The sequence below is a fragment of the Morone saxatilis genome, unplaced genomic scaffold, assembly GCF_004916995.1.
Source record: "Morone saxatilis isolate NCDOM2014 unplaced genomic scaffold, NCSU_SB_2.0 Contig18, whole genome shotgun sequence".
Lineage (NCBI taxonomy): Eukaryota > Metazoa > Chordata > Actinopteri > Moronidae > Morone > Morone saxatilis.
Window position 1 is genome coordinate 24,672,252 of NW_023339740.1, and position 14,209 is coordinate 24,686,460.

General features: G+C 39.9%; 2 protein-coding genes across 2 annotated transcripts in view; both read left to right on the forward strand.

Annotated features, from left to right (window-relative positions):
- Positions 1–2,400: 2,400 nt before the first annotated feature.
- Positions 2,401–7,303, forward strand: zgc:153675 (uncharacterized protein LOC768179 homolog). Its single transcript, XM_035661614.1, has 3 exons — positions 2,401–2,746; positions 4,303–4,390; positions 5,876–7,303. Exons 1-3 carry the CDS (start codon positions 2,738–2,740, stop codon positions 6,160–6,162), a joined length of 384 nt encoding a protein of 127 aa, XP_035517507.1. The 5' UTR covers positions 2,401–2,737; the 3' UTR covers positions 6,163–7,303.
- Positions 7,304–9,364: 2,061 nt separating this feature from the next.
- hgh1 (HGH1 homolog (S. cerevisiae)) overlaps positions 9,365–14,209 on the forward strand; it is an 8,711-nt gene continuing 3,866 nt past the window's right edge. The window contains exons 1-7 of the mRNA XM_035661615.1: positions 9,365–9,520; positions 10,547–10,669; positions 11,297–11,435; positions 11,630–11,767; positions 12,481–12,632; positions 13,133–13,233; positions 13,950–14,048. Coding sequence (XP_035517508.1) covers positions 10,560–10,669; positions 11,297–11,435; positions 11,630–11,767; positions 12,481–12,632; positions 13,133–13,233; positions 13,950–14,048 — 739 coding nt within the window. The 5' untranslated portion in view covers positions 9,365–9,520; positions 10,547–10,559. The remainder of the gene's footprint in view (positions 9,521–10,546; positions 10,670–11,296; positions 11,436–11,629; positions 11,768–12,480; positions 12,633–13,132; positions 13,234–13,949; positions 14,049–14,209) is intronic.

The window sequence follows — 14,209 nt, forward strand, 5'->3', positions numbered from 1 at the left end:
AGAGAGAGAGTACCTCTGTAGTACCTGTGGTACCTTGTTACCTGTGGTACCTTGTAGTACCTGTATGTACTCTGGTGGTATTATAGTTACTCTGTATTTCTGTAGTTATCTTGTAGTTACTGTAGTACTTCTGTGGTACTCTGTGGTACTCTATAGTACCTGATTAGTACCTGTGGTGCCCTGTAGTACCTGTAGTACTCTGTGGTACCCTTTAGTACTCCTGTTCAGTACTCTGTAGTACTCTATAGTACCCTGTAGTACCTGTGGTTCCTGTATACCTGTAGTACCCTGTGGTTCCCTGTAGTACCCTGTGTTACTCTATAGTACCCTGTAGTACCTGTGGTGCCTGTAGTACCCTGGTAGTATCATAGTACCACTGTAGTACCCTGTAGTACTCTGTGGTATCTGAGTATTCTGTGGTACCTTGTAGTACTCTGTGGTATCTAATAGTACTCTATAGTTCTCTGTAGTACTCTATAGTACCTGTAGTACCCCTGTGGGTTCCCTGTATTACCCTGTAGTACCCTGTGTTACTCTAAGTACCCTGTAGTACCTGTGGTGCCTGTAGTACCCTGTGGTACTCTGTAGTACTCTGTGGTACTCTGTAGTACTCTGTGGTTACCTTGTAGTACTCTGTGGTACTCTGTAGTAACTCTGTGTACTTGTAGTACTCTGTAGTACTATGTATACTCTGTGGTACCTTTAGTATCTTGTTAGTACTCCTGTAGTACTCATAGTACCCTGTAGTACTCTATATACCCCTATAGTACTCTGTAGTACCTTGTAGTACTCTGTGGTAACTCTTAGTACTCTGTAGTACCCTGTAGTACTCTGTGGTACTCTGTAGTACTCTGTGGTACTCTGTGGTACTCTATAGTACCCTATAGTTACCCTGTAGTACCTGTAGTAATCCTGTGGTACCTGTAGTACCCTGTAGTACTCTGTGGTACTCTGGTAGTACCCTGTAGTACTCTGTGGTACTCTATAGTACTCTGTGGTACCTTGTAGTACTCTGTGGTTACTCTGTGGTACTCTATAGTACTCCTGTAGTACCTGTAGTACCCTGTAGTACTCTATATACTCTGTAGTACTCTGTGGTACTCTATAGTACTCTATAGTACCCTGTAGTACCCTGTAAGTACCCTGTAGTACTCTGTAGTACTCTGTGGTACTCTGTGGTACTCTGTGTTACAGGTGACATGTCAACATGCTGCCAACATCACCAGCAGCACTCGACCCTTGGCTGTAATCTGCACACTATCTTTACCTTTATGGCTGCGGTCTATAGGTGACTCTATACAGGCCTGTGTGTAAATGTGTGTGTCAGTTTACATGTTGAGTCTCTGTCTGGATCAGAAACCTTCACAGTAAACTTCTCACACAGTCCTTCAGCCTAAAACAACTGGTTGTAGCTGCTGCTGATACAGGATCCACAGCTGCATCCGGAGCTGGATCAGGAGCATCAACCACCCACAAGCTACTTCCTGTCTTCAGAATAAAAGCCCAAAATACATTTCGACTCATTATCTTTGTGTAATTGCACTAAATTTCTTCTGAAGTTTAGTTTGCCCCGTAAAGTGATCTTGAATGTTAAACATATGAACAAAGAGAAATTAATTAATATGAATGATATGAATTAAAAGTGAGACACCTATAAGTATCTCCAGAGCAAAGAATTTGTTTATTAATTTAAAAAAGCTCAATACATTATCAGTGACTGCAGTTTGATCACTAAAATATTAAGTGCAACTACAATGTCTTAGTGTTGTTGCATGATGAAAAAAACTTGGTTTGCCATGAATTTAGTGATCAATTAATCCCTCTCCAGTGGCTCCCTGTGGCTTTGACAAAAAACTATATCTGCTTTCTTATTTGATACATTTGGGGCATTGCGGAGGAGATTGGGGGCACAGGAGATCCCTGTCTGTGCACACACCTTTTTTAGAATAAAAATCTGAATCAGAAATCAGTTTATTGGCAAGGAAATGTCCATTGTTTTGCTGTATAACGGTCTTAATTAACATCGGAATCACTTTATTATTAGAATTATAAATTGTTATAGTATGTGAACATTTTGTCAATTTGACTCCAGTTTTTACGTACAAACACAGAATAAACATATATAAACAGGACAACAAGAACAACAAAATAGACATAAACTACTATGTACAGTTATAGAAATATATATAAAGAGACAAAAAACAATAAGATCTGTAGACAATAGTGCAACACATTGACAGAAAACACTGTAAAATTAAATAATCATAAACATAAAATAGAAGTTTACAATAACAAATATGCGAAATGTAATTTACTCCTGACTCCTCCTGCAGCACCTCAGGCCACCTCAGCACCCAGGATGGTTTTATTTTGAAGCTCCTGAACGGAAGTCCAATGCGTTGGTGTGTGCGTGTGATTGTGTGTGTGTGTGTGTGTGTGTTGAAGGCGCCACGTCGGCAGAACCAGCAGGGAGAAAAGGGAGCTGCGTAGCTCCTCCGCCTGTAACTGTGAGTGAAGTTAGAAAACCTGCAGATTTTATGCGATAAAAAGCCGAGAAAGAAGAAAACAGGCCGAACTGCAGCTTTTCTCTCACACACACTTACACACGCACACACAGAGACACACGCACACACATTCGTTAATCCACAGCAGAGTTTGTTTCGGAAACAGAAGCTGCTCCTGTCTCAAGTTTCTCCCTGCCAGGTGTGTGTTATTGAGTGGAGAAGCACTGGGAACAATGGTGAAGGTAAGATACCAACCAGCATCTCCATTAATGTTAAAATATGCTTCATAAAACTGCCTGTGAGTGTTAACAAGTGTGTGTCATTATGTGTGTGTGTGTGTGTGTGCAGCCTACATGAGTGATGATGTGGAATTTTAATATAATAACATGTTATTGTATTATTAAATCAGTAGGAGTAATCCCACCCTTTTTTCTTTTAAAAAACATGGAGGCCTGTTGAAAAGTGTGATTCTCTGTGCTGCAGCATTAAAAGGAGGCAGCACAGCTTCCTGCAAATGTTACTCTGAACCAGCTGTGTGCAAATCTTAATCTAAAAACATTTTTTACATTAGATTTTTCTTCCAGACTCAACACAGGCAACGTTTTTTTCCAGCGTGATCTCGTTTTGTGGGTTTCAAAAAAGGAAAAAACATAATTAGGGGGTTTGAGGGGGGAGATGATTCATGTTATAGGACATCAAGTATGTGAAATATGAATCAAGAGTCGGGGTTCAAGTGCTGTATTCACCTGTAGATGACAAGGGAGGCATCACCTAATTTGAGGGGTCACTGGTTAAAAAGGTGGATCTCCTGCTCAGTGACTACCAGCATTTCTTTTACTTAATCAAACAAATTAGCTATATTTGTGTTATTATTCCATCATCGGGGACCTTTAAAAAATAAAAGAATGAGGCAGAAAACACAGGTGAGATTATTATTTAATAAAGGGAAGAACGTGAAAACACTCACAAGGTGGAAGTAAATAAATAAAGAGCCCTGAATTTCACAATTTACACTATTTTTAGAGTGTGATAAGTATCTCAACATTTGGCTGTGAGCTCGGTTGGCAAGACAGATTATATCTGAAGTTTAGCTGAAATAGATATATCATCTTGCACAGAGCAAGCCTTTTGTTTTTACATTTATCATGTATAAAATGTGACACACCGAGCAACAGGAGCAGAAAATCCCTGCGAGCACAAACTGTGTGTGTGTGTGCGGTTTCCAGTCTGTAGTTTATTTTCAGGACTTAATTAAAAGGTTTTTGACTTCCATTGTCAAAATGTAAGTAGGACTGGGGGTTTATTTTGAGAACTAGGGCCTTTATGATACCTTTTAGTTTCAGTACTGATGCCAGAATGATGCTTTTTTGATGCCTTACATTGAGAAATGTCAACATGTTTTTCTTTCAAGATGTTCAGAAACCACAGTTATCAAATGTTAAACAGACTTATATACAGTTTGGGTATTCACATGGAGCTTTTTTTCAACAAGATCTGTGCTTGCAGAGGCAGAAATATCCTGATTTCAAGCTCCAAAAACACGTGTGCCTACATTTCCCATAATGCAACTGAATAGAGTTCTTTCATGAGACCCAGATCCTTCAAACTCCACAGTTTGTAACACAGGCTTTCTGTTATACTCAACCAGCTGGTGGAGTGGCCCTTAAAATGTTGTCTGAAGCAGTGAAATACGATCTAAAATCTGTAATCAATCAAACTTCAGTATGACACACATTGCTGTTCCCTAACAGAGAGTAAATAAAAGCCTGGGTTTATTATTTTTTCCTGTGTTTTCCAGAATGTGAACAGCGTTAACGTGGAGCCTCAGCCTGGGACCAGCGTGGCCCTGGACGAATCCGAACCCGCCAGCATTCAACCTACAGAGGGTAAGCAGAGAGCTCCCCAGGCTGTGGCTAAACACCCGAGACATCAGCAGGGAATATGGTGCAATCGGTGCTCACATGTTGCCCTACTGCTATTTCAGAAACCAGTTGGTTTGTCAGGGGAGTTGTGTGTGTGTGTTTGTGTAACAGCGGCTGCAGCTCCAACCTGCTATTTGTGTCCTAAACGATGAGGCATTTTGCACCAGTTTACTGCTGCTCTTAGTAAACAGCCCTGTTGTTATAGGATGAAGAGTAATTCTGTGGTTCAACATACGAATCAGTCCTGATGAGCGTTTACTCACCAGGTTGAAACTGTAGAGATCAGACTCAATTTAAAGAGACACTCCTGGATAATTTACACCACAAATATCAACGTTTCAGACTGAAATGTCTCAAATATTAGACAACATTTGGTCCAGACACTCATGCTCTAGTGCCATCTGCTGCAAGTCAGAGTTTTCACTAATCTAGTAAAATATTTCAACATCTACTGGATAGACAGAAGTACAGATATTTATGGTGCCCAGATAATGTAATAATTTAACACTTAAATATCCCCTCCAGACTTTTATTATACGTGTAGAAAATAATAATTTCTACATTAAAGTCCTTAGAAAGGCATCTTCTCCTTCTACCTCATTAAAACTTACAGAATCTATGAATAGTGCATAGTTGTTCTGACGGACACAAGATGTCTCCTCCTTCACTGTAAAGTCCGTTCTCAGTGTTTGTGCACTGGTGGCTTCAGGTTTCTATATCACACTGTACACTGGACCAGGACTTCAGTAGGAAAGAGTGGACTCTGGACTTAGAGCCACAGTCGGGGTACAGAAGTCAGACAGTATGGAGAGGCAGACTAACAAACTGGGGCTTTTAATGGGATTTATTGAGATAAGAAATGTTTGCTCCTATGTGACAGTGATCTGATCTTTTCAATTCTGACTTGTATATGTAAAGTCAATTGTCTAATAGAAAAATGTCCAAGTGTCAGGGAAAAGAAAACACTAAATTTCTCAAAAAAGAAGTCTATTAAATCTGTATGATTGTTAAAAATGATAATATAATGTAAAAAATACACAATAAAGACAGAAGATTGTATAAAAAGTTCCATAAACAGGAAATAATCTGCTCAAAATGCATAGAAATCACTTGTTTTACACAAACTTCTTGTAGTGACTGAATTCTCCTTTTGGGTTAATGGGTATAGTTTAAAAATATGTCACTATAGGGAGTCGTCTGTTTACTAAATGGGGTCCCTTGAGGAGAAAGGTTGCAAACCACAGCTCTAGATCAACATTCATTATGTCACTTCATCACTTCATAACTTCACACTGAAATCTGATATGAGCCACAATGAAGAAACACCGTGAACGACCAAACAAAAGATCTGAGTAATAGATGTGATTTGATCATTGAGGCTTTCAGTGTGAACGAACCTTCGTGTTCTGAATATTATAAAGCTTCACGTATGTCTGATTATGTTTCCAGATTCTGGAAAGGACCACGTGGTGCCGGCCCCCGGCATGATGTGGCGGGTGACCGGAGGCCTCTTCAACGTCACCAAGGGAGTCGTGGGCGCCGCGGTGGGCGGGGTGGCCTGGGTGGGCGGCAAGAGCCTGGAGATCACCAAGTCGGCCGTGACCACCGTTCCCTCGATGGGGGTGGGGCTGGTGAAGGGCGGGGTGTCTGCCGTGGCCGGTGGCGTCTCCTCAGTGGGCTCCACGGTAGCCAGCAAAGTCCCGTTCACGGCCAAGAGGAAAGACAAGGCCGAGTGAAGAGGAGGAGGAGGGTGAAGATGTTGATTGATGATGATGATGATGATGATGGACTTTCCCCACCCTGAGCCAACAGAGAGGCTGCCAGCTGATCTCTGTCTGCCAACATAAACTCCACAGTGCCTTCTGATGCCTTTTTCTCAGTCCTGAACGTGGGAGTCGCCATGCGGAGATCTAGACTTTGATACAGTCAGTGCCGAAATAAATTCAGTAGTGCTACGATACCACGACAACCCAGAATCACAAGATACTCTGAGTCGCTGAAACGCTCTGTACGGAGCGGGATGTCGGGGAGTGAATATCCGGCTCCAGGCAGATTACACGGACTTGGATCCACTTCGGCACGTTGTGGACGACTTCATGAAATATGTTTTATTATCTGTTTACAATCCAGACTGATGCTGTTCCATTCCTCTTTCTCCTCTTCTCTCTTTCCAAACTACACATATTTGGTGAGATATGTTTTTGAATTAAAAATGCTGAGTTTTAAAAAGGTATTGAAGTACTATTGAAATCTGTGTGACAAGAACATTGTGTGTGTGTGTGTGTGTGTGTGTTTGTTTGTTGAGGAAAAAATCCAATGTTTCAGCGTTGGAAGCGCAGGAATCAGCGTCATTCTTCAGTCTACAGACTTCCCTGTGTCTGACCTTTTTTTTTTTTTTAAATCCTTTGGATCCCAGGGTGGTGTTTTCACCCACCAGCCTTGGATCTGCATGTAGGAACACTTCCCTGTCTGTAGACACAATCACAACAACTCCAGGCTCAGGCCTTTTCTCCACAGCTACATTATTGTTGAGATGTTTTGCTTTCAGTACGTGCTGCGCTGGATCTTCACGAGTTAAAAGATTTAAAAACATTCACCAGCGTTTCGTTTGATTCTTTGTTGGTTGTTTGAGAGGAAAAAGTGTCCGATTGTTGTCCCAACTGTTCAGTCAGTGGAGGTCGAACTGTAGCTTGTTTTAACCAGAAGGCAAACGCTGCACTGTAACGCAGGCAACAATCGAGAACGTTTATATGCAATATCAGCATTTCAATGCAACATTTGGAGTGAGTGGGAGCTGCGGCTGATGGGAATTAAAGTATGTGAATGTCTTATATGTGTTGTTTGGATATATCAATAAAGTAGTTTGGAAGGTTAAAAGGAGACCTGTGGACTTTTTTTTTGTAATTAAATAAAAGTATTTGAAAAGGCGAGTTTTTAAGTATTTTAAATCCTACGTTTAGATGCATCTTTAATTGGCTTTCTGTCATATTCCTCCATTTATTAGCACATTGCAGCATATTTTGGCACATTCTCGCCACCTGTTGGCTCTCGTAACCGAAAAAAACTGACCTACTCATCGAAAAACACAACAGGCTACACAGGGAAACTAGAGGTTAAAAACCTCTCAGGGAATATTTAAGTATATCTAAGACGCTGACTGGAATCCGTCCTGCTGTATATAAAGAGAAACTCTTGTTGCAAATTTCAAGTTAAAAGTTCCCTGTGGATTTTTATTGTAAACAAAATTTTAAATTTAAATTTAGTTTTTCTCACCAAAAATGTGTTAAATGTGTTTATTTCCAGGATACTGTGTCGCCTGTGTGCTTGTGCACCTATGAAAACTTTATTCCACAGCAAGAAAAAAAACCTTCTCAGGGTATCTTTAATAACCAGTGATACTCAATTGTTTTTACTTCTTACTGATTTTCACTAAAATAAGTATTATCACCTTAATTTAGTTGAATAATTGAACATTTTGGGAATCGTGCGTCTTCGTAAACACAAAGCTGCAGCTGGTTAATGGACCATAGGGGGCGCTATTGCATCATTGTTACTTTATATTAGTGGTTGTCGCTTTTAACGTCTTTAAAACAGACTGACAATATTTAGATGCTGCATATTTTTGTACAATTTCAAGTCACACTTCAGTCTAAAGTGTTTCTGTAGAGATGTTTTTAATGGTATTCAGTCTTTAAAGAAGTGAAAGAAATACCAACAACCTGATAATTACTGGATCAGATAATTTAAGAAAAGATAAGATTTTTAAACTGTCATAAAGACAATATAATAAAATACAACAAAATATAATAAAATATAAACACTATATACAGTAAAATAAAGTATAAGCCTGTTTTTATGTTTCTTGTGTATGATGCAACAATTTTCAGGTCAACATCTTCAGTAAACAACTGACCAGAGAACAGTTGTTGATACTGAGGCTGCCTCTGTGGGCTGAAGAAAATCCACAACTTTATTATTATTATTATTATTTCAGGTTTCAAACAGTACAATGGAGAGAGCTGCTAACATAAAATACCAAAGTACTAATAAAAAACAAACATGGAGGCAGAAATGTAACTGACAAGGCCCTATATTGCTTGATTGATTGCCCAACCGTCATACAAGACAACAAAAACAACACAGTGAGTCAAACATTTAATTCCATTACAAAGTCATAGATTATAGGTTATTATACATTATACATTTATATCCTCGTAGTCAGGACAGGAAGACAGAAAGCGAACCTCAATTCTCATTTTCCATCACACGACAAGCTCAGTCTGTCCTCCTCTGGAGTGGCATTAAACCTACCGGGCGAACAGTTCCTGAACGCAACTGTGAACAAAGGGATCTTTGTTAAAGTTGTACTTCACATAAGGTTTAAACACTGTGACTATTCTTTATAAGTCTGTTATTTTAAAAGGTTTATCACATTTATCGACAGCCTGTTTTTGAGAAACATTTGACTCCTAATCTGCTGAACATCACAAAGTTACCTGTTCTGGAAAATTAATGATAAATTGTTCAAGTAAAATAAGGATTTTAACTCATTTGCCCGGAGATGACAATGTGAAACGTCCCAATTAAATGTCTTTAAAGTCTCTGATCTGACACAAGTCGAAGCATTTGACCTTTATGTCTGATGATCCCATATAAATTTAAATGATGATAAATATCAAACAAAAAAGAAACATATGCATGTAGAAAGAAAGAAAGAAAGAGATTGAGGGACTCGTATTAATGTGGAGTTCATTCATTCAGATGTAAAATAAGATGAACAGAGTGTTTGTTGTGTTTGTTTCTTTCTCTCTCAGATGGTACAGAATGTCCTTAAAGTGAAGTTTGGGACTTTATCCAGCTGCAATCAGATCCAGCTGTTTCCAACCAGAAACCACTGCACGTAGCGGACAGTAGGGGGCGGTATCATCCACTCAGCTCCGTTTAAACTGCTGGAAATGAGGGGGAAGAAGATGAAGATAACCCGGAAGAGAGGGGGACATGTGCCCACGTTACACAGGCTGTTTAATATTAGTACTTTAATATATTAAAAGGTGGAAGGAATGAAACCTGGAGATCTCCTGTAGGTCGTTCAAGGTAAGTTTGACCTCATGTGGAAATAAGTTGGAGGATGTTTATAATACTTAGATTAGTTTAGCTGCTGATGCTGATATTGTGTATTGAGTCCAACATGGAAACAAGCAGCTTTTATAAATGTGCTTTTATTCTAAATGTAAACAACAACCTGGATGTAGCCTTGATACACATAAACAACACATAATGTGCAGATAACAGCAGTTTTATGACACAGTTAGCTCTTTAATGTAATTATAATGTGTTAAATGAAGCTGATTACAGTCTGAACATGTTAGAAATGTGTTTATTGTCATTTACACAGTTATAAACTATTAATAAGGCTGAATAATTAATCTCCATATTAAAGAAATCACAATATAGCCATGTGTAATAAACCTAAATAAAGATGATTGTTTGCTACAGGCTTTAATAAATATCACATCAACATGATTTTAATAGTTTTTCTTCAGTGAAAAATTAAATTTTGATTTAAAATTGATAATTCCCACATTAACTGTGAATCATATCTGTCAAAATAATCTCAATATGATGTTTTACCATATTGTGCAGCCCTAAACAGTTTACCTGTACAGTGACATTCTTCATTTACCATCCACTTTAAATGATGTTTAAATACATAAACGTATCATTTAACTTAAGAAATAGTCAGACTTAAGAGGTTGTCAGAGTTTATTCTCTCTGTGCCAGAAATAGTTAATGCTGCTGTGCTTTTTCTAAAGTAAGAATTTAAATGCAGGACTTTAACTTATAATGAAGTATTTCTACATTGTTGTGTTGTTTTTTATTTGTTTTACTTAATTATTATGTAACAGCCTATAAAAACCAGCCTAAATCTGAATTTTAGTTTCTTATCACACTCTTAACATGAATGTTAAAATATGGTATTAAATCAAAACCATACAGTAAATAAGAATCTATTTTATTATTGATCTGTTGAGTCACTGAGGCTTGTAGGAAGTATGTCAGTATTATTCTGTGTTGTTGTCTCTGCTGATGGTTGGTTGTGGATTTATTTCTGTTTATCAGACTCTGTTAGAAGATGTTGAGTGATTCTGAGGCTGCAGAGCTGCTCTCTTTCCTGACCCCCACTACACGTCCTGATGTCAAAAACCAGGCCATAGAGTACATCCTGGGACTGTCTGGACACAGGTAGGAGGAGGAGGAGAAGGAGGAGGAGGAGGAGGAGGAGGAGGATGCCATTAATAATGTAGCTTTTTGTTTTAATGTGGCAACCTGAGACGCTTGTTTCTTCTCTCTGCTCCGATACAAACATTAGACCAGCCCTGAACCCGACCAGACTCTGATCCCGTCTCGTCCACTGACCTCCAATGTGTTAAACACTTGAGAGTTTCTCCACAGTGTGTACACAGATACAGATGTTTTCATATCACAGATGATGATCAGAGGCACTTACATGTAACATTTAGACAGGTAAAATGTGAGAATTGACCTGTAGGATCCTTTAAGCTGAACTGTAGTGTAATAGGAGAGTAGCTATGAATAACCTATAATATCTTCTAACTACTGGTAGTGAATTAATGAAAATGCACCACTAATAATGTGAATATTGTGTAAGTAAGATACCAATAAAAGGAGGAACACCCAGACTAAATGTAATAAAGAAGCTGTTTTATGTTTCAGACCCATTAATGTCCGTGCTGTTGAGGGGAAACTCAGGATTTATTTGGATGGATTTACATCCTTGAGCTTCGTCTCTCAGCTGATAGTTTTCTAACTTAAAGCCGCCTTTGTTTTTTTATTTGTGTTTGTTTTCAGGGATGGCTGCCGCTTCCTCCGCTCTAAACCTGAATTACTCGCTGCCCTGTTTGCTCTGACATCCGACCACTCTGTTGCTATCGTGAAGGACTGTTACCACATCCTCATCAACCTGTCAGCTGACGAGACTCTGCACCAGGTGATCAGTCTTTGATCGATCGGCAGAGTCCGCTCTAAGTGAACTCTTATTGATGAGTTATTAATAAGTAACTACTAAACTGTCCCAGAGGAAGACGCTGTTGTGATAACAGACATTTAACAAATAAAACAGCTTTTACAGACCCTTAGAGATGTTTCAGATTTACTGTCTGTTCTTGGTTTTGTCTCACTCAGGTCCTGGTGGCAGATGTCAAAGTTCTTCCAGTGTTGATAAAGAACCTTCTGGATCCAGAGTACCTGTTCTCAGATCAGATCTGCACCATCCTGTCCAACCTGACCCGCCATGAGAAGACCTGCAAGACTGTGTTGAAGGTGATTGATCTACAAAGTCTGCAAGGGATGGGAAGAGGTTTTGGCTCTTTTATGGTGGCACAGCAGCGCAGTATAACTGCCATTTTTGTTGTTCTTCCAAATGACTTTGTAAGGAGTACAGCAGGATAAGTTACCTGTCTGTACCAATCACCTGTATCTCCCTCCCTCCATCTGGGTCTGTGAACCCTGTTAACTGGCAACTTTTAGCCCAATATGTTTACTAACTAGCGACTTTATTCAGCTGAAGATCACAAACACTGGCGGGACACAAACGCTACAGCTGTTGGAGAATTGGGATAATCAGCAGACCAGTCTGTGTTTTCTGAAACACTGCTAGTGTTTCCAGTCAGCGGTTTTTCCAGAGTGTGTGAGGCTGCGTGACTTCCTCCTGTGTGATATTGTGATTCTGGGCTGTGAACTGAAGGATATTTAGTAGCACTTCACTTCTGCTGTGTCCACTCTCCTCAGTGTATCCGCTCTGGGACGCTTTCTTGACTTAAAAAACAAAGTCTTAACATGACGTGACGTCTAGTGCAGTTGTGGTTCATTGTTGTAGTTATTGCGACAGTCCTAGCTTCACTCCACCATATGTGAGCTGCCAAATCCCATCCAGGTCCACAAACCCTCTCAGGTCAACAGAACAAGCACTCCTGGTTGAAACCTGCTCAAACGTCCTGATAATGACATATGAAGTGTTTTCTTTGCTATTTCAGGTTGTCCAGGAGGGGGTCAGTCTGGCTCAGCTGGTGGAGATCTTCTGTACTGAAGGTTACAACAAGAAGGCTAAGCTCCACTACCTGGGTCCTCTGCTGTCCAATCTGACGCAGCTGCCTGAGGCCAGAAACTACATGGTGGACAAAGACAGGTGACTGATTATTACGCTGCAGGACCAGAATTCATGGTCACACAAGCCAGTTTTTTATTTTTATTTTTCAGAACTGATATCAGTGTAGAACTGGGAAGACACTCCACAAAGTCCCTTTTTCACATTTCCTTCATTATCCTACAGGACCAGTGAGAATTTAGGGAAGAGACACAGTATCACAATCTGAAGCTAGGACAAATATGAGCTAATATGATCTCTGATTTCCCAATGTGAACCATTCTTTACCAACAAATACCAAAGATTCCCAGAGCTTATTTTCTGACTCTGTTTCCTTCTATTTTACAGGTGTAATGCACAGACACAGAATGTTTGGACATTGTGGTTCATAGGACATACTGAACCAAAGAAAGTAGCTTTAGGACAGATAGCACCTGTGATACTGATAGTAAAATCAATTGAAATCTGGACATTGAGTTCTTCTGTCTGTGCAGCTGCTGCAGCTTGTGATAATCGTGTGTGTGTGTGTGTGTGTGTTGCAGGTGTGTAATCCAGAGGTTGCTGCCCTTCACTCAGTACCAGGCATCTACTGTGAGGAGGGGTGGAGTCATAGGCACCCTGCGCAACTGTAGCTTTAACCACGGTGAGAGACACAGAGACCTCATTAACACTGTCACCTCGTGGTTCTCAGATCTGATACCAAAACAGTGTAAAAGCATCCAAAAATCTTTACAGACGGACAGCAAATGCATCTATGTACGTAGTCTTTACTCTACTGTTCCCAGCTGTGTCAGCGAGCCGGCTCTACAGCAGGGCTCTCAAACTCAGACTGGCATCTCACAGGAGGTCCACATAATCGTCCAAGTACTACAAGAAAGCTAAATATTCTGAACATATTTATAACATCATAATAACCCCCAAAAACAGCCTTTTCTATACTTGTTTGTAGCTCAAAACTTGCTGTCTTCTAATCATTTGCAGGCTTTGTTGACCTTTGTCATAACCCTGCACCAAACAGAGAAATGGCAAAGTTGTAGTAATTTAAATTGATATGAAACAACTAGAAAAAAATAAAACATTTAAATCTTTTGGACTTGTTTATATTATATTTTTGACATCATGTTGTGGGCCAGAGGGATGACTGATGACGGGCTATAAATGGCCCTCGGGTCGGCAGTTTGAGGTCCCTGCTCTACAGGGTCCGTCCCCTGTAACGACTCCAGCTGAAGGGACTCTAAAATCAGACTCTGACCTTTTTGTTGTAATGGAACGAATGCTGCACCAGGTATGTCCTCACTGAGCTGCAGTCCAACAATACTTCCCGTCATCTGATCCCAAACCTCTCCTCAATCTGTCCAGCCCATCATGAGTGGTTGCTAAGTGATGCCGTGGACATACTGCCCTTCCTCCTGCTGCCGCTGGCCGGTCCAGAGGAGCTGACTGAGGAAGAAAATGATGGTGAGTGTGTGTTTCTAATAACAATCTATGAGTCTGGTAATATTCTGTATTCCAAAGCCTGAACATTTCCTAAAAAAAACAGCTGTGACTGGGATATTCCTGAGCCTTTATTTAATTATAAAGTTAGATATTTATTTAGTTTATAAAGATTTACATCTTCA